The 20,235-nt window shown below is 37.8% G+C and overlaps 1 protein-coding gene across 4 annotated transcripts in view; it reads right to left on the bottom strand.

The window, feature by feature from the left end:
• The window catches only part of DYNC2H1 (dynein cytoplasmic 2 heavy chain 1), a 367,303-nt gene that overhangs the window by 14,644 nt on the left and 332,424 nt on the right, over positions 1-20,235 (bottom strand). For all 4 annotated transcript variants that reach the window (XM_051820199.2, XM_002708539.5, XM_051820207.2 and 1 more), the window contains 2 exons: positions 6,630-6,739; positions 5,756-5,837 (listed from right to left, as the gene is read on the bottom strand). In XM_051820199.2, coding sequence (XP_051676159.2) covers positions 5,756-5,837; positions 6,630-6,739 — 192 coding nt within the window. The remainder of the gene's footprint in view (positions 1-5,755; positions 5,838-6,629; positions 6,740-20,235) is intronic.

The following is a 20,235-nucleotide window of genomic DNA, read 5'->3' as shown; positions in this document are numbered from 1 at the left end:
GCTTCTTTAGCTCGCTAGCTTTCTATTTCCATAGACATGACTAGTGATTCTGCAATAACTTCATTAAACTTCCTTTTATTGGGGAGATGGAGAGCCTAACCTCAGTACTACATTACAGCAATAAGCCTGCTTACAGTTCCAAATCACAACACTATTAATTCCTTTTACCCTAACATAGCTGTGTTTCTCTTCATTGCTTCTGGATTTGGAATTCAATAGATCTGTATTTTCAGCTTTATATATAATTTTATTTTCTGTGTTATTTCTGATGAAAGAAATATTTATTTTGTTTGAATTCAGCCTATGTTTATTGATTCCTTATCTTATATTTTATCTTTCATTATCTTACATTAGGAGCAGAAAGGATGCAACTTATGGCCTCTGTGGGCCTTCATCATCAGCTCTCAATGGTCTATAATCAAAGTAGATGATCATAACATATCCAAAATTTGGAATGGAAATTACATATACAAATATCCCAGAGGATATCACTGATATATCTCTGATAATGAAAGAAAAGTAAAATTTGTACTAAAGATACTATGTCCATTTAATAAAATTGAGAAACAGGTTATCATAGAATATTAATCGATCTTCATGATGGTTTTATAGACCTTTTAACTCATAAATATTTAATGTGAACTGTGAAGTTTGTGCATTTTGTTGTATGATGTTATTTTTCACTATAAAGGTCCACCTCCCCACAGATACTCAAAAAATAGGCACACATGAACAGACCATGCCTAATACCAGGGGCAAAAGTACATTAAAAAAGGATCATATGGTAAGTGCAATGATACTTAAAAACAAAGATAAAATGTCAGTAGATATTTTTGCAAGTATTTTGAATATTTCTAATTTAAATGAAAAAAAATCAAGCACTTATCCCTGATTTTCTGTACAAAATCTGTTTCATACCATTCAGGTAATGCATAGATCTAGCAGATCCTGCCTGTTTACAGAATTCTAGCTACTAAGTGTGAAAGGATAACAAATGAAAATTATGCAACTTGTAATTATTCAGGCAATGATCATTAACTGCTAAGAATCTCAGAGGGCAGTTTGATGTGAAAGCTTGGATCAATCTTGGCATCACGAAAAACAAATCACAGTGCATGCCTTATCATGAATATAAAATGAAGAACATGCCTATAAAGTATATACTCCACAAATGAATTTAATCATACATATGAAATGAATAAAAATAAAAAATAATGCCATAAAGAAGTAAACAGATGAGTATAAAATGTACATTAACCTAGCGAACTGACCCAATTTCTGTAACAAACAGTAGAACAAAATAAAAAGAGGAACATGATCTAGATATAAAAAAAGACTTAAGGCATGTAATAGCCAAATGCAATGTGTGGATCTTGTTTTAAATCTGATTCAAACTATTCTATTTATTTGAGACAAACCAGTAAATATTCTATGAGCTGAACATTAAATGATTTCAAAAAACTATTAGTTGTGGTAGATATAATACATTGTGTTTATTTAAAAACTTTTGATTTTTTAAATTTAAGGAATACAAATTCCATTAAATACAATTTTAGCAATATAGTTATTCTTGATTTTATGTATGTATTCAGAATCATCGAAGAGTGAAATTGCTGCCTGGAATATGTATCAGCAAAGACAATACAAAGCAATAGAAATGTTCATAAATCTTAAACCCTGTGATGTAGATTGATCTTACTCTTTTCTTTTGCTGTGTTAGTTTGAAATGTTAAATAGAAAGGACTAAAATTTAGTGAAAAAAGCTTGGAGAGGATATTTAAATCTTCTCAAAGGAATTATCTATTGAGAACTACTATTCAGTACAATACCCACTAGTGTTGCTAGCACAGTCCTCTCATAACCTTGCAGAAGATCTAACATACAGGCTGAACAGGAACCTGACGTCCACCTTTTCCAGTGCCGTATCTCACAACTTATGTATAATAAATAATAAATCAATGGTAGTGAGGAAATGTTAGAGAACATGTTTGGGATCCGAAAATAAAAATACACACATGTTCTTTTAAGTACATTTTAAGAGATTAATATATTGATATGTTCATGAGACTCCTCAAACCTAATTCAGTCTAAGGTGGTGGAGATTAAATGTTTTAACCCAATTAAATTTCAGAAAAATGTAAATAGGGGCCAGCGTTGTGGTGCAACAGGTTAAGCCATTGCTTGTGATGGAGGTACCTCATATAGGAGTGCTGAGTGGAGTCAGCTCCTCTGCTTCTAATCCAGCTCCTTACTAATGCTCCTAGGAAGGCAGCAGATGATGGTCCAAGTACTTGGGCTCCTACCATCCATGTGGGAGAACCAGATGAATTCCTGGTTTCAGCCTGGCCCAGCCCTGGCTATTGTGGCTTTTTGGGAAGTGAGCCAATGGATGGAAGATCTCTGTCTCTCCCTCTCTGCCCCTTCAAATAAATACATCTTTTAAAAAATAGAAAATAGAAATAGTAAAACTCAAATATAATTCGGATCCACAGTTCCATTAAAAAATCCCCTTTGTTGAAAAAATATACTTAAAGGAGCCAAATGGACCACTTATGATTCTGCCAAGTATTATCTCTGAGATGTTTATATATAAAAACTTTTCCCATGATAGACATATCTGGAAACTACAGGTAAGAGAAAGTTGGGAAATATGCTTTTATAACCCACACAATGGACCAAAGAAAGAATTCAGTTGAATTATCTTAAATCTCATGTATAGGAATGGCATTTTCAGTTATTTTGTAAATATATGTGAAAATATTATCACTAATAAAAATAACAATTATTATCTGACCATTATACCAAACTGTATACTATATAGTTACAAGTTAATATTTGGAATTTTAATATCATTTAATTATTTATGGGATATTTGGAATTTTATTTTAAAATACTCTCTTCTAATTAAGGCACAAATAGTACCTAACTGAAAGTTGATCACACTTCAAAAAGTTCATGTAAAATGAGTATCATGAAAACACTGCATGGATTAAGGGTTTTTTTTATTTTTTGTACCAAATTAAGCTTATTTTTTAAATTCTATCTCTTTTTTAAGATTTATTTATTTTGAAAGGTAACAGAGGAAGATCTTACATCTGCTGATTCACTCTAAGATGGCAGCACTGGCTGGCGTGGGGCCAAGCTGAAGCCAGGAGCTTCATCCTACTCACTAATGTGGGTGTCAGGGGTTCTAAAGTTTGGGCCATCTTCTGCTGCTTTCCTCAGGCCATTAGCAGGGAACTGGATGGAAGTGGAGCAGCCAGGACAGGAACCAGCGCTCATATGCAATGCCAGCATTTCAGGTGACAACTTTACAGGCTACACAATGCCACTCCCTAAATCATATCTAAATATTTATTTGATATTATACAAGAGTAACTCACAAAAACTATACAAAATATAAATGGATTTAAATAATAAATTTGATGACCCATGAAGATAACAAATAGCTAAGGCTCAAACTGTTATGTTAATGGCTTAAAAGGTCACATGGCTCCTTTCTGGAAAATTAAGACTGTCAGTCTTGGTCCCTCATATGTGAAACATAATCTAAAATGGTGATAAAGATATCCACACAAGGGCCAGAGCCGCAGCTCACTGGGCTAATTCTCTACCTGTGGCGCCGGCACTCCGGGTTCTAGTCCCGGTTGCTCCTCTTCCAGTCCAGCTCTCTGCTGTGGCCCGGGAAGGCAGTGGAGGATGGCCCAAGTGCTTGGGCCCTGCACCCACATGGGAGACCAGGAGGAAGCACCTGGCTCCTGGTTTCAGATTGGTGCAGTGTGCCAGCCGTGGCGACCATTGGGGGTGAACCAACAGAACAAAGACCTTTCCCTCTCTCTCACTAACTTTGCCTGTAAAAAAAAAAAAAAAAAAAAAAAAAGATATCCCCTACAAGAAATATATCTCAGAGGAGTAATACAACAAAGTAATAATATAGCATGATGTTAGGTATAGTGATATGAAAACAAATTTTTATGGACTTCTAAAAATCAAACTGCCTACAGTCTTAATTACATGTGATTTAGTGAACTAGACATTGGGTACTGGAAAATGCACATGCCAAAGTATTTGTCCTCAGTGACACCACAGTCTCAAGACAGGCCAGCATGGATATATTACACAATCATACAAAGTATCAGCACTGCAAAACATACTAAAAGGACAATCCTACATTTGGGAATTGGATAGAGGATAGTGATATGGAAGAAAGTTGGAGACGTTGGGAGAATTTTTCTGTGACCTTTAAAATTTAAAAAAAAAGTCAATTATAAAACTAAAGTCAGAATAACAGGAAACAGCTAGGAAAATTTACATTATAAAAGAAAGAAATCATCATTAGTGGTTTGATTGTCTTGAAGTTAACTAATATATACTCACAAATTATAAACTTCCCGAGGGTAAGGTTTGGTTTTTATAGAAATATGATTTTTTATATACTGGGGTGCTTTAAAAAGTTCATGAAAAATATGTATTATCAAAAAACTTCATATAGGTTTCTATTTTTTACACCAAAATAAATTTTTCCATTTTGTTTTTTTAAAAATTATTTGAAAGGCAGAGAGAAACAGGGCTGCCATCTACTAGTTAACTCCCCAGATGTCCACAATGACCAGGGCTGGGCTAAAACCAGGAGCCAGAAAATAGCCAGTCTAAGTATCCGGAGTGAGTGACAGGGACCCAATCATTTGAGCCATCACCTGCTATCTTCCATTAGCAGGAAGTTTTTTTTTTTTTTTTTTTTTAAACAGGCAGAATTAGTGAGACAGAGAGAAAGGTCCTCCCTCTGTTGGTTCTCCCCCAAAATGGCTGCCACGGCCGGCGCGCTGTGCCCATCCAAAGCCAGAAGCCAGGTGCTTCTCCTGGTCTCCCACGCGGGTGCAGGGCCCAAGCACTTGGGCCATCCTCCACTGCCTTCCCAGGCCACAGCAGAGAGCTGGACTGGAAGAGAAGCAACTGGGACAGAATCCGGCGCCCCAACCGGGACTAGAACCTGGGGTACCGGTGCCGCAGGCGGAGGACCAGCCCAGTGAGCTGTGACTCTGGCCCCTGCTCCACTCTTAACTCTAATCCAGGCACTCTGATACGGGATATAGCATTTTGCTCGCTACGCTACATGCCCACCCCGAAACTTTAACTCCATTTTTTCTACGAACTTTTTGAAGCACTCTCCTAATAGCTTTTATGCATACTTTATTGTGTAATAAATCTTTGAATTTTGAACAGTAACCCAAAAGAACTGTGTAATCTGTATAAATGTTTTTTTAAGAAGTTACCTTTTTCAAATATTGTATCCCTAAGATGATTTCTGTTTTGTATTATAAGCTGTTTCATGCTAAATAGTTTTTGTAAAGATTCATGTATTGATTTGAAAGAGTGTGAGATATTCCATCTGCTAGTTCATCCCCAAGATGGTCTCAATGGCTGGGGCAGGGTCGGGCTGAAACTAACAGCTTCTCGCAGGTCTCCCATGTGGGTGGTCAGGGACCCAAGCACCTGGACCATTTCCCACTGCTTTTCCCAGGCCACCAGCAGGGAGTAGGCAGGACTTGAACCAGCACCATATGGGATGCCAGTGTTGCAGGCTATGCCACAACACTGACCCCTCCGGCTAAATCTTAACTTTGATTTCTCACAAATTTAATAGAATCTATCTCTGCCAATCTTACACAATACAGATGGTGACTTGATCAGTTTCAGAATCTTCTATCTCAGAGGTGAGAAAACTTTTGAATCAGATAAAGATTAAACTTATTACCTTAATTTGCAGCTTTGCTTCTTGAAGTCGACCTTTCCATGAGGCTACAAATTTAAGGCTATCCACAGAGTGACCCATTGCCCTGTAAAAGTAAAGCACCAAATGTCATAAAGATGTAATTCTCAGCAGTTAAAACATGAAGAGTAATTGCACATAATCACCTATTTTAAGCTGAAATATTTACAAAGTGAATATAATATTATGCAACAGTATCATAACTTCACACTAAATTTATAAAGCACTGTTTTTCTTAAATATAAAACCTTTTTCATTTTAACATCCTCCATTTGGACCAGAATCCTCAAATGCAGTATAAAGTATTCATAAAGTGTTTGTTAACTGAGCTGGAATATTAGTATTTATATCCAGAGACAGCATAAATTCAAATCACTGTGTCACTAAATAATTAAATTTGCTCAGTATATTTTTGGTGGTGTGTCTTTCATTACATTCTAACTTGTTAAAAATTAGTCTGTATATGGTATAATCCAAAGTATAGTACCAAAAGTTTTTAAGAAGTTCAGTCAGCATTATGCTAAAGAATTTTCTGCAGATAAAAATGTTTTCATGCGATCCAAAATGGTAGACATTATTCACATAAAGAAACTGAACACTGAAAATGTGACTGAGAAACCAGTTATTTAATTTAAATAGATAGTCCCATGTGATTTATGACTACCTTAATGGACACATCACGGGTCTAGATAAATGTCCAAAATATAAAAGTTTAATTTTTTCAATTCTAAAAATATACATAAGTAGAAGCAATTTTTAAATTAAAATTTTATTTCTTGACAAATCAATGGGATCTCAAGTGAATGATACAAAAAATATAATTACTCTCAGTGACAAATAAGCACTTCATTTTAGTTACCTTGCAGTTTCTTGACGAAGAGCATTAAGAAATGTGTCTGGGTGGAAGAGTTCTGATAGGTCAAGTGTATCGGAGAGAAGAGTCTGTTTTTCAGCTTTATCTACCCAGTTCTAGATGAGGATGAAGGAAAAGTAAATAATTAAAAATTATTATGCTTAACTCATTTTCAACAAGAGATTGATATAGTTCCGAAATGCTTTAAAATTTTGTCTAGAAAAAAAATTCACCACTTTACATCGAAGTCTGACATAGTAACATGACATCCATCTATCTGACATCCATCTATCACAAATAAGCTTCCTTGTACAATTTTTTGCTGATAAAATTTCAAAATTAAAAGTAAAAAATCTGGAAATTAATCTTCTACACAGTATTTCAGTTTGGGCCAACAAATCTAGCAATGATCAGGAGATACTGAGCATCTGGGTCCAACTGGAGATTCCTCAGTGTCCCTACATCTTGGCAATGCAAACTGAATTAGGGCTCCAGATCTGATAGTCAATCTACAAATCAAGTATTACAGTGGATGTTAATGTCCAAGAACAAATACTTCATTTCTACTTCTCTGCCACCTTATAAATCAACCTATACTCCATTTGGAAAACTATACATTCACATAAGTATGTTTAATAAGTATAAAAAAGTCACTTGAAACTAAAAACATCAGTCTTGTGTAACACTTAATACGTACTTTGCACATATTCATTGAGTTCACCCTTATCTGAACCCTACACATTCATATCCCATTTTACAAATGAAGAAATTAGATGGACACTGAGATTAAGGGTCTTGTTAGAGGACTATACAGTTATTAGAGCTAGGAAATAAACTCAGGCAACCTTAAGTGATTTATTTTTTTGAATTATTTCCTACAGGTGCTGTAAGAGATTGATGGTTTCTGCATAAATCTTTCTGCTGGAACATCAAGATGGCACTACAGCAATATTAACTATTAAAAATTCACAAAATTCCCATCAGTACTACACTTTGCATGACTTTTAAAGTTCATGAAAAATGTGCTTATTTACTGCTATCATAAAAAGGATGTGATTCGGGGCCAGTATAGTGGATAAAGCTGGTGCCTGCAGTGCTGGCATCCCATATGGGTGCCAATTCAAGTCCCGGCTGCTCCACTTCTGATCCAGCTCTCTGCTATGGCCTGAGAAAGTTGTGGAAGATGGCCCAAGTCCTTGAGACCCTGCACCTACGTGAGAAGATCCAGAGGAAGCTCCTGGCTCCAGATCCGCACAGCTCTGGCCACTACGGGCAATTCAGGAGTGATCCAGCAGATGGAACACTTCTCTCTGCCTCTACTTCTTTTTGTGTAACTCTTGACTGTCAAATAAAATAATTCAGTCTTTAAAAAAATGGGTTTCATGTACTGTAGCACTATTATTCCCCAAAGGTTTGGGTGTAAACCTAATATACCTCTAGTCTCTCCTATGAGACTCTATAATTATGAAAATGAGGCATAATATGTTTATAGTGAGATAAGCAAATATCTAATAGAATCGAATAAATGGTCCAGATGGTTTCTTGAACATTATACACACACAACTTAAAACTGTTACTTCCTATGGTTCTAAACTGAAACGTACAACAGAGATCATCTAGTATCAAAGATAATATTATACCATAAATAAAATGACTCTCCAAGGTTATATAGTATTGTTTTAAAATATTGAAATACTTTACCTTTAAAAAAAACTTGGTAACAACTTAATATGTTATCCCTCTTAATATTTTTTTTTGGTTCTACTTAATACTTTTGGTTGAATACTGTAATCAATACACAATTATTCTTAAGTGCTGAAACTTAACTGAAAAGTGATCGCTGTTAAATATAAGAGTAGGAATAAGAGAGGGAAGAGATGTACAATTTGGGACATGCTCAAGCTGACTTGCCCCAAATGGTAGAGTTAGAAACATACCAGGGGATTCCAATTCAATCCCATCAAGGTGGCATGTACCAATGCCATCTCACTAGTCCCAGTGATCAATTTCTGTTCACAATTGATCATAATGATAGGACTAAGAACCAAAGGGATCACATAAACAAGACTAGTATCTGCAAATACTAGCTGATAGAATAAAAAAGGGAGAGAACAATCCAACATGGGAAGTGAGATACACAGCAGACCCATAGAATGGCAGATGTCCTAAACAGCACTCTGGCCTCAGAATCAGCCCTTAAGGCATGCGGATCCGGCTGAAAAGCCCATGAGACTATTTCAGGCATGGAAAGCCAAGACACTCTGAGGAAAAAAAAAAAAAAAAAACCTAAATGAAAGATCTCTGTGAGTGAGATCCCAGTGGAAAGAATGGGTCATCAAAGAAGGAGGTACCTTTCTCTGAAGGGAGGAGAGAACTTCCACTTTGACCATGGCCTTGTCTAAATATTATCAGAGTCGGTGAACTCAAAAGGCTTCCATAGCCTTGGCAGCTCATGACAAGAGCCTAGGGTGATTACTGATGCCATAAACAAGAGTGTCAATTTGTTAAGTCAACAACAGGAGTCACTGTGCACTTACTCCTCATGTAGGATCTCTGTCCTTAGTGTGCTGTACATTGAGATTTAATGCTACAACTAGTACTCAAACAGTATTTTTCACTTTATGTTTCAGTGTGGGAGCAAACTGTTGAAATCTTTACTTAATGTATGCTAAACTGATCTTCTGTATATAAAGAGGATCGAAAATGAATCTTGATGTGAATGGAAGGGGAGAGGGAGTGGGAAAGGGGAGGGTTGCGAGTGGGAGGGAAGTTATTGGGGGGGGGGAAGCCATTGTAATCCATAAGCTGTACTTTGGAAATTTATATTCATTAAATAAAAGTTAAAAAAAAAGAAAAAAAAAACCTGGTGTTTATGAAATAGAATGTATGAACTCACTCCAAAGTATTTACTGCATGTAAAGTATTTACTGAATGTATATTCTATAGTTAGAGGAGATATATATACAAATAACTGATGAAATATTTTTATGGACCAATATACAGATAACTCTAAAGGGAAATACTGTTCTCTTAAGAATGTCTAATTAACACAATTCAATTATAATACAACTAAGTATTACTTTTACATAGGATAGCGTTCAGACACTATATTGACCACCCGTATCTTATTTTCAGAAACTACTACTTCAAAATGTTCTCTACCTCTTCTACATAGACTTTTACATTTACATACTTTCTACATTAAGACTTTTAAGGAAATAGAGAGGCTGAAGTTATTGGCTATACAAGCAAGGAAATTAATTAAACAGATGAGAATTTAAATGATTATTTTAACTAATCAACAACTTTGAGAAACTCAAATGAATGCAGTAAATTTAATTAGACCCAACAAAGAATTTTTTCTTTCAAGTGTTCAGACATGAGTAAAACATTTAGAATTTAACACAGTGTGAAGATGAAGATAGCATGGCAGATCATCAGGCAATGAAAAAAAGTACTCAATAAGTGGTGGATAAAATAGATGTGTGAAAAAAAGTTCAATCTTCAAATCACATTCTAACCTAAATCTATGCCATTAGCTTTCATAATAGAAAGTTATCCCATAGATTTATGGGAATAAGAAAATCACGACAAGGGAAAAAAGGTTAAAATGGAAAATGTTAGATTATTTTTTTTTAGATTATTAAAAATTTTATATATAGAAAAATACAAATAAAATCACTAAAACTACATGTGGAAAATGTTTGAATTGTAATACTATCAACACAATGGCAAACTGTTTATTGAAACAAAAAAGATATCCTCGATTAGAAAGGACCAGTATTGTAGTGCAGCGGATTAAGATGCTGCTTGTAGCTGGTGCCACAGCTCACTAGGCTAATCTTCCGCCTGCAGTGCCGGCACACCGGGTTCTAGTCCTGGTCAGGGCGCCAGATTCTTTCCCGGTTGCCCCTCTTCCAGGCCAGCTCTCTGCTGTGGCCAGGGAGTGCAGTGGAGGATGGCCCAAGTGCTTGGGCCCTGCACCCCATGGGAGACCAGGATAAGTACCTGGCTCCTGCCATCGGATCAGCGTGGTGCACCGGTCTCACTGTCCACTCTGCCTGTCAAAAAAAAAAAAAAAAAAAAAAGATGCTGCTTGTGATGCCAGCTGAATTGTCCCGGAAGGCAGACAATGACGCTCCAAGTACCATGGGAAACCAGGATGGAGCTTACTGGCTTCAGCCTGGCTCAAACCTGGATGTTGTAGCCCTTTGGGGAGTGAACCAGCTGAAGGAAGATTCTCTCTCCTTCCCTGCCCTCCTTGCTGTTATATGCATTTCAAGTAAATATTTTTTTTTAAAAAATAAGTAAGCTTGGAACAAGTTTCTTTTGTTAAACATCTCAGAATAGCAAAAGGAGAAGTGATGATAAAATCTTGATAAGAATGCAGCATGGACAAGATTGTGGTAGGAATATATACTGCTATAATATTTCTATAAAATAATTTGATAAAAAATGTCAAAGAATTAAAAATTTTTACTTTTACTTTTAAATTAAGTAAATTTACTTTTAAATTAAGGAAAGAGATAATTACATATGACTTGCTCATTTAAAATTATCAGAAATTAGATACAAATTTAAATTATTATGGAATATCTATATAATAAAACTTATGAAGAATAATGATATGGAAAAATGTTTATAACCTAACTCCGATATAATTTATACAAGCTCATAGTCAAAGTGGAAGTTCTCTCCTCCCTTCAGAAAAAGGTACCTCCTTCTTTGATGGCCACTTCTTTCCACCGGGATCTCACTCACAGAGATCTTTCATTTAGGTCCTTTTTTGCCACAGTGTCTTGGCTTTCCATGCCTGAGAAACTCTCATGGGCATTTTAGCCAGATCTGAATGCCTTAAGGGCTGATTCTCAGGCCAGAGTGCTGTTTAGGGCAGTTGTCATTCTATGAGTCTGCGGTGTATCCCACTTTCCATGTTGGATCATTCTCTCCTTTTTAATTCTATCAATTATTAGACAATGGTCTTATCTATGTGATCCCTCAAATCTGAGTTTCTATCATTATTTGAATACTGTACATTATGTTTACTAGTTACATTCTTAACTATGCAAAGAAACTTAATAAATTAAGTGCTCTCTTTTGCCTGTATGTTTTGAGACTGAGATGTAAAAATCGAAATTAAAATAACAAGATTGAGTTTAACTAGCTTCCAGGAACTCTAATTATTTTAAACTATATGAGCCTTAAAAAATTGTTCTTGTGTGTACTGCATTATAGTTATTCTATGAACCTTAGAGAACGGTTTCAATACAATGTGCCCTGATTAAATTAATGTAAATAAAGATTCCATTAGTGATCCACCAATTATATTTACTTTAATTCTTCACAGCATCTCCCTAGGTTTGATTTTTTATTAATTCACTTAAATTTACTTTGAAAGTTTTTTGTTATTTCCTCAGAGCCATGGGTTATTTTTAAAAATACATTTAATTTCTATGTGTTTGAAGAATTAAATTTTTCTGTTATTGACTTCTAACAATTCTATTGTGGTCACAGAACACACTTTACATGGTTTTAACCTTATGAGATTTATTGATGTTAGCTTTATGCCCAGAACATGATCTTCCTTTATAAATGGTCAGTGTGTACCTGAAAGAATTTACACATTAATGTTGTTGGATAATGTTCTATAAATGTCAATTAAGTTAGTTAATAGGATATTTTATATCCTTACCAGTATTCTACCTACTTATTTTATCAATTACTGATGGGATGTGTTGAAATTTCCAACTTTAATTCTAGATTTACTTCTCATGCAGTTCTATCAGGCTTTCTTGTTTTATGTACATTGAATCTGTTTTTAGGTATATAAAATTTAGCATTGTAATGGACAGATCAATCAGAAAATCAGCATGGAAAGAGCAGACTTAATAGACACTATATACCAAATGTACCTAACAGATCTACAGAACTTTTCATCCTATAGTTGAAGAATTCACATTCTTCTCATCAGTACATGGAACTTTCTCTAAACTAACCACATACTAGGCCATAACGCAAGTCTTAGCAAATTCAAAAAAATCGAAATCATACCATGCATCTACTTAGACCACAATGAAATGAAGCTAGAAATCAGCAACTCAGGAATCTCAGAACATATGTAAATACATGAAGACTGAACAACATGCTCCTGAATGAAAAGTGGGTCACAGAAGAAATCAAAAATTTCTGGAAAAAAATGAGGATGACAATACAACATTTCAAAATGTATGGATACAACAAAAGCAGTGTTATAGCAATTGTGCCTACATCAAGAAATTGGAAAGGCACCAAATAAATGAGCTATCAATGAATCTCAAGGATCTATAAAAATAACAGCAAACCAAACCCAAAACTAGTAGGAGAAAATAATTAGAGAATAAAATCAAGAATATGAATCAAGAAAAAAAAGATTAGCAAAAAAAAAAAAAAAAAAAGAGCTGGTTTTTTGAAAAAACAAACAAAATTGACACACCATTGCCCCAAATAACCAAAAAAAGGAGAGAGAAGACCAAATGAGTAAAATTAAAGATGAAAAAAAATGTAACAACAGATACCACAGAAATAAAAAGAATCATCAGAAACCACTGCAAAGAGTTGTATGCCAACAAACTGGGAAACCTAGAAGAAATGGATAGATTCCTGGACACATATAACCTACCTAAATTGAGCCATGAAGACACAGAAAACCTAAACAGACCCATAACCAAGACGGAAATTGAATCAGTAATAAAGACTCTCCCAGCAAGGAAACGTCCAGGAGCAGATGGGTTCATTACTGAATTCTACCAGACATTTAAAGAACTAACTCCAATTATTATCCAGTTATTCAAAACAATTTAAAGAGAGGGAATCCTCCTAGATTCATTCTTTCTCCAAAGCCAGCCTCACCTTAATTCCTAAACCTAAAAAACAGATGCAACAAAGAATTACAGACCAATTTCCCTGATGAAGATAGATGTAAAAATGCTCAACAAAATTCTAGAAAATTGAATCCAACAACTTATCAGAAAGATCATCCACCCAGACCAAATGGGAGTTATCTCCGATATGCAGGGATGGCTCAACATTTGCAAATCACATCAATGTCATACATCACATTAACAAATTGAAGAATAAGGCCAATGCCGCAGCTCACTAGGCTAATCCTCCATGTGTGGTGCCTGCACCCCAGGTTCTAGTCCCGGTCGCTCCTCTTGCAGTCCAGCTCTCTGCTGTGGCCCGGGAAGGCAGTGGAGGATGGCCCAGGTGCTTGGGCCCTGTACCCACATGGGAGACCAGGAGGAAGCACCTGGCTCCTAGTTTCAGATTGGCGCAGCACACCAGCTACAGTGGGCATTTGGGGGGTGAACCAACGGAAAGGAAGACCTTTCTCTTTGTCTAACTCTGCCTGTCAAAAAAAATTGAAGAATAAAAACCATATGATTATCTCAACAGATGCAGAGAAAGCATCTGTTAAAATACAACACACATTCATGATGAAAACTCTAAGCATATTCGGTCTAGAAGGAAATTTCATCAACATAATCAAGGCAATTTATGACAAACCCATGGCCAGCATCCTGTTGAATGGAGAAACGTTGGAAGCATTCCCACTGAGATCTGGAACCAGATAAGGATGCCTACTCTTACTATTGCTAATTAATACAATCATGGAAGTTTTAGCCAGAGCCATTAGGCATGAAAAGGAAACCAAAGGGATACAAAATGGGAAGGAAGAAGTGAACCTATTCCTATTTAGAGACGCCATGATATAGGGGATCAAAAAGACTCCACATCAGGAAACTATTGGAACTCATAGAAGAATTTGGTAAAGTAGCAGGATATAAAATTAACATATAAAAATCAACAGCTTTATATACACAGAGAATGCCATGGCTGAGAAAAAAACTTCTAATATCAATTCCATTTATAATAGCCAAAAAAAAACCTCTTGTTTTTCCTGAGATCCATCCTCAATTGACCTTTATACACATTATGATTAACTCTGTTAAGAGTTCAACAAATACTATGAAGAAAAAAAATGAAACAACAACAACAAAAAAACTGTTCCTCCACAGTCAAGACAAGGGCAGCTCACATCATCCCTTCTCAAAGTGTCAAATTCACTTCTACAACTTTCGTTTTAGGTGCTTTATTAGTTATCACAGATCAGGAAGAGAACATACAGTATTTGTCCCTTTGGGACTGGCTTATGTCACTAAGTATGCTGTTTTCCAAATTCATCCATTTTGTTGAAAAGGACTGGATTTCATTTTTTTTTACTGCTGTGTAATATTCCATAGTGTATATATGCCATAATTTCTTAATCCAGTTTTCAGTTGATGGGCATTTAGGTTGATTCCATGTCTTAGCTATTGTGAATTGAGCTACAATAAACATGGGGGTGCAGATAATTCAATTACTTACTGATTTCATTTCCCTTGGTTAAATTTCCACGAATGGGATGTCTGGGTCATGTGGTAGGTCTATATTGAGATTTCTGAGGTATCTCCATACAGCCGTCCATTGTGGCTTTAGCAGTTTACATTCCCACCAACGGTAGATTATGGTACCTTTTCCCCCACATCCCACAAGCATTGTGGTTCGTTGGTTTCTGTATGAGAGCCATTGCAACTGGGGTAAGGTAAAACCTCATTGTGGTTTTGATTTGCATTTCCCTGACAGCTAGTGATCCTGAACATTTTTACATGTGCCTGTTGACCATTTGGATTTCCTCTTTTGGAAAATATCTAAGTCCTTTGCCCATCTCTTAACTGGATTGTTTTGTTGTTGTGGAGTATCTTGATCTCAGTATATTCTGGTTATTAATCCTTTATCAGTTGCATAGTTGCAAATAATTTCTCCCATTTTGTCAGTTGCCTCTTCAGTTTCGTGTTTTTTAGTAGTACAGAAACATCTCAATTTGATGTAATCCCATTACTTAATTTAGGGCTTTGTCTGCTTGTGTCTCTGGGGTATTTTTCCAAGAAGTCTTTGCTTGTGTCAATTGTCGCTCCCACTCTTCGTGGAGGAACGACACTAAACCCTGCCTAGGCTTCATATCCGAGTCACGGCACCATTATATCGCTCCCCCTATTTGCGGAGGAACGACACAGGACCCTGCGCTGTTCTTTCGTCTGCTCGGCCCTCCCCGGGTTTGCTGCTGGTTCTTCCCAGGTTGGCTACCGACCCTTCCACCTCTGTGGAAGGGCGGTTCCCCCTAGCCACTTTCCCCACTTCCGCGGGGGAGCGGCACACCGCCAGCCGGCTCTCTCAGGGGCTGCTCAGGTGTTCCTTCAGATAGATGTTCCTCTTAGATGTTCCTGGTGCATGTTGTCTTTCTCCTCCTTTATAGTCCTCTTCCTCCAATCCCAACTCTGCTACCCACACACCGAGTACGCTGCTCTCCTCCAATCAGGAGCAGGTCCTGCTGTTTATTGGTTGAACTGGAGGCAGCTGGGTAGAAGCTGTTTGCTCCTCTCCCAGCGCCATATTGTGGGAGAGCAGATGCATAGAATAAGTCTTAATTCCAGTAACAGTCTAGTCCGAGTTGCTCCCCACAATTCCCCCTTTCTTTTTATTTTTGGTGTTGATATGCGCCTGTCTTCGGTGCCCCGTGGCACACACTCTGCTCTACTTGCTAGAGTTGCCCACAGGTGCTTACAAGCCCTACCAATCAGGCAAACCGAATCCGGGTCCTCTCTTCGCCATGTTGTGAGGAGGTTTTTAGGCGCTGATGCGTGCCTGTGTTCGGTGCCCTGCAGCGCATGCTCTGCTCTGCTAGAACTGCCTGCAGGTGCTTACAAGCCCTACCAATCAGGCAAACCGAATCCAAGCCTTCTCATTGCCGTATTGTGGGGGAGACTTATCAATGTTGATTCGTGCCTGTCTTCGGTGACCTGCAGCCGCCCACAGGTGCTTATCGTCTTACTAATCAGGCAGACCGAATCCAAGCTCTCTCATTGCTGTATTGTGGGGAGGCCTTATTTTTCTCTATTTCTCTACCTCCGGGCATTCCTATCTCTCCTATTTTACTTCTATCTGCCAGCATTCCTATTTCTCTCATTTTACTTCTAAACTTCTGTTTCTCTTATCCCCGCGGCTTCCCAGTGCCCGCCCTGAGGCTGCTTCTCGGCGCCTCGCCCCGCGGCGGCTTCCCCGCTCTGCGTGGCTTCCGGGCTTCGCGTGCTCCGCGGTCTCCGCGCCCTTTGCGCCCGCACCACGGCCTCGCGCCAGCCCCGCACTTCCTACTCGCACCCCGTGTGCTCTTCCCGTTCGTGCCCCGCGTGCTCTCCCTACACGCGGCGGCTTCCGCGAATCACACAGCCTAGCTCACGTTTCCGCTTCTTGGTTTTCAGTCTAAGTTCCCCGGGCTAACCTGGCGAAATGCAACCTATTTCACGTCTCCGCTTCGGTTTGGCTTCCCGTCTTTTGCTCCCCGGGCTAATCTGACGGATTCCAACCTGGCTTACATTTCTGCCTCTGGTTTTAGCTTTTCGCCTTTTGCTCCCCGGGCTGACTTGACGAATCCCAACATAGCTTACGTCTCCGCCTCAGCCTGCCCCCGTGGCTTCATTTTCCCTAACATTTTTCTCTACCCGGTATGTTTCCTAACTTTTTTTCCAACAATATTCCCCTCTCATTTCTCCTGGCTTCTCCCCATAGTCCGTATCCGAGTCTAAGTTTCTTCTAGCTTTCACTTTCGCTTTCAACCTTAGAGATTTCTCCCAGCTTCACTTTCGCTTTCAATCCTAACGTCCAATCCTAACTTCTTTCCCACAGTCCGTATCCCAGTCTATGCCTAGGCTTTCGATAGCTTCTTCTGGCACCTTTTCCATCCGGCTTTTCCCTAGGCTCTTTACTAGTCTCTCTCTCCGGTATTTTCCCACTTTTTCCCGTTTCTTCCCTCCTAAGTTTCCTATCCGAGTCACGGCACCATTATGTCACTCCCCCTCTTCGTGGAGGAACGACACTAAACCCTGCCTAGGCTTCATATCCGAGTCACGGCACCATTATGTTGCTCCCCCTCTTCATGGAGGAACGACACAGGACCCTGCGCTGTTCTTTTGTCTGCTCGGCCCTCCCCGGTTTGCTGCTGGTTCTTCCCGGGTTGGCTACTGACCCTTCCACCTCTATGGAAGGGCGGTTCCCCCTGCCACTTTCCCCACTTCCGCGGGGGAGCGGCACACCGCCGGCCGGCCGGCTCTCTCAGGGGCTGCTCAGGTGTTCCTCTTAGATGTTCCTGGTGCATGTTGTCTCTCTCCTCCTTTATAGTCCTCTTCCTCCAATCCCAACTCTGCTACCCACACACCGAGTACACTGCTCTCCTCCAATCAGGAGCAGGTCCTGCTGTTTATTGGTTGAACTGGAGGCAGCTGTGTAGAAGCTGTTTCCTCCTCTCCCAGCGCCATATTGTGGGAGAGCAGATGCATAGAATAAGTCTTAATTCCAGTAACAGTCTAGTCCGAGTTGCTCCCCACAGTCAATGTCTTGCAATTTTTCCCAAATGGTCTCTAATAATCTGATGGTGTCAGGTCATAGATTTAGATCTTTAATCTATTTTGAGTGGATATTTGTGTAAGATGTAAGGTAAGGGTTGTGCTTCATACTTTTATATGTGGAAATCCAGTTGCCCCTCTTGTTTCTTTAATCTACTTCTGTTTTCTGTGTAGTATTTTGAAATTTACTGGAAATGATGTTCAGTTTAGTTTCAATATTTGGCCAAGGTTTGTGATTTGCCTTTACCTTCTAATAGCCCCATCAAATAGATGGTTACTTTAACACTGTTCTGACATCCCAGTAATGAATAATATTAATATTTGTAGATGCTCTGTTACCACCCTGTGTAATAAATGTGACAACACTAGTCATGCCAATAAAGGCATAACATTCAATTTATTTTAAATATTAGGCTATTCACCATCCTCTATTAATAAAGTATTTTATATGCTACTTGAAGTGAAAATAACTCTTTACTTGCTCCACAGCTTGAAATTCCCTTAGGCTGAGCTATAAATATCTGTTTATTATTGCAAAGTAAAATTTTTCAAGTAATTATTTTTTAAAGTCTTAATTGTATGCAAAACAGTAACAAAAACTGTGGCAGGTGTTTAGCCTAATGGCTGAGAAACAGGTTAAGATGCCCAAGTCCCACACTGGAGCGCCTAGGTTGGACTTCTGACTATAGTTCCTGACTCTAGCTTCCTGCTAATGCACATCCTGGGAAGCAGCAGTGATGACAAGTAACTGGACTCCTGCCACCTGGGAGAGTTCTGGCTTAGGATTCTGGCTCCTGGCTTCTCTCCCCCTTACCCTAAAAACTGTGAACTCTGGGGGCATGAAAGCAGCAGATGGGAGCATTCACACACTCTTTTGCTCTCAAAGTATTCCATAACTTTTTATACTTTATCTTAGCCAAAAGGCCAAGAAGTGATACTTAACTTTTTAAAAAAAGTTAAGAACTTATAGTTCAATAAGTAGATGAACAAATTTGTAGTATGAAAATTAAGAGATTGTAATAGCTAAATATAAGGTATAATTAAGTCTTTTAATCAAGAAATATTAATAAAAATCTACCTAATACAAAGGAAAATATCTAAGGCTATATTGCAATTCAGATCTCTCTAGAATTACTTAGCATATTGGCATTTGCAACATTAAATATTTAAGGGGCTGGCATTGTGGTGCAGCAGATTAAGCTGCTACCTCAGACTCAAGAATCCCATATAAACAGGGAGTCAAGTCCTGGATCCTCCACTTCTGATCCAGCACCCTGCTAACAGACCTGGGAAAGCAGTGGAAGATGGCCTAAGTACTTGGGCCACTGCCACCCATGTAGAAGACCCAGATGGAGTACCTGGTTCCTGGTTTCAACCTAGCCTACCCCTGGCCACACTGCATTTGGGTAGTGAATCAGAAGATGGAGAATTTCTCTAACTCTGCCTTCAAATCTTCTCTGCCTTCAAATCTTCTCAAAAACAATTAAGAACAAAATTTAATTTTATTATAAATCTTGAGTCCTTCACGAGGAAGTGTTATTTGGGAAAATTTCCATAACAGAATTTTCAGAAATAATTTGTCATGTCAGATTTTCTGAAAAATCTGATATAATTTATAAAATTATCTAGTATAAGTCATCTTAACTTCAGACACACAGACATAAACAAGGGTGAAGTGGGGGGAAAAGAAAAATTAGATATATCAAATATTTATTTTCTCACCTATCAAATCTCAGCCTTATAAATTAAAAAGAATACTTATTTGAGAATAATTTTTGAGGTACGGATCTATAGAGGTTAAAAAACTTGCTAGAATCATCGATAATAAATTACCAATAATATTGTGTACAACAACTATGTATACATAAATAGCCAAAAGTTCTTTTAAAGTTTGACAACATGCAATTTAATAATGAAATCCATCACTGCTTTTTTTCGCTTGTGAAGATTTCCAGTTACAAACAGTAAAGTGAAGCAGATAGAAGATATATTACAGAATGGAAAATTAGGGAATGTCATACAATTATCACTGATAAAGAAACAAATGTGATTGATGTAGGAATCACAAGCACCTGATATTTTGTTTAGTGTGTTAAAAAAATAATAGCACAGTAGTTGCTAGGACAGATTTATTG

This window comes from Oryctolagus cuniculus, chromosome 1 (assembly GCF_964237555.1).
Source record: "Oryctolagus cuniculus chromosome 1, mOryCun1.1, whole genome shotgun sequence".
In the NCBI taxonomy this organism is placed as follows: Eukaryota; Metazoa; Chordata; class Mammalia; order Lagomorpha; family Leporidae; genus Oryctolagus; species Oryctolagus cuniculus.
This window is presented reverse-complemented; position numbering and strand designations above follow the sequence as displayed.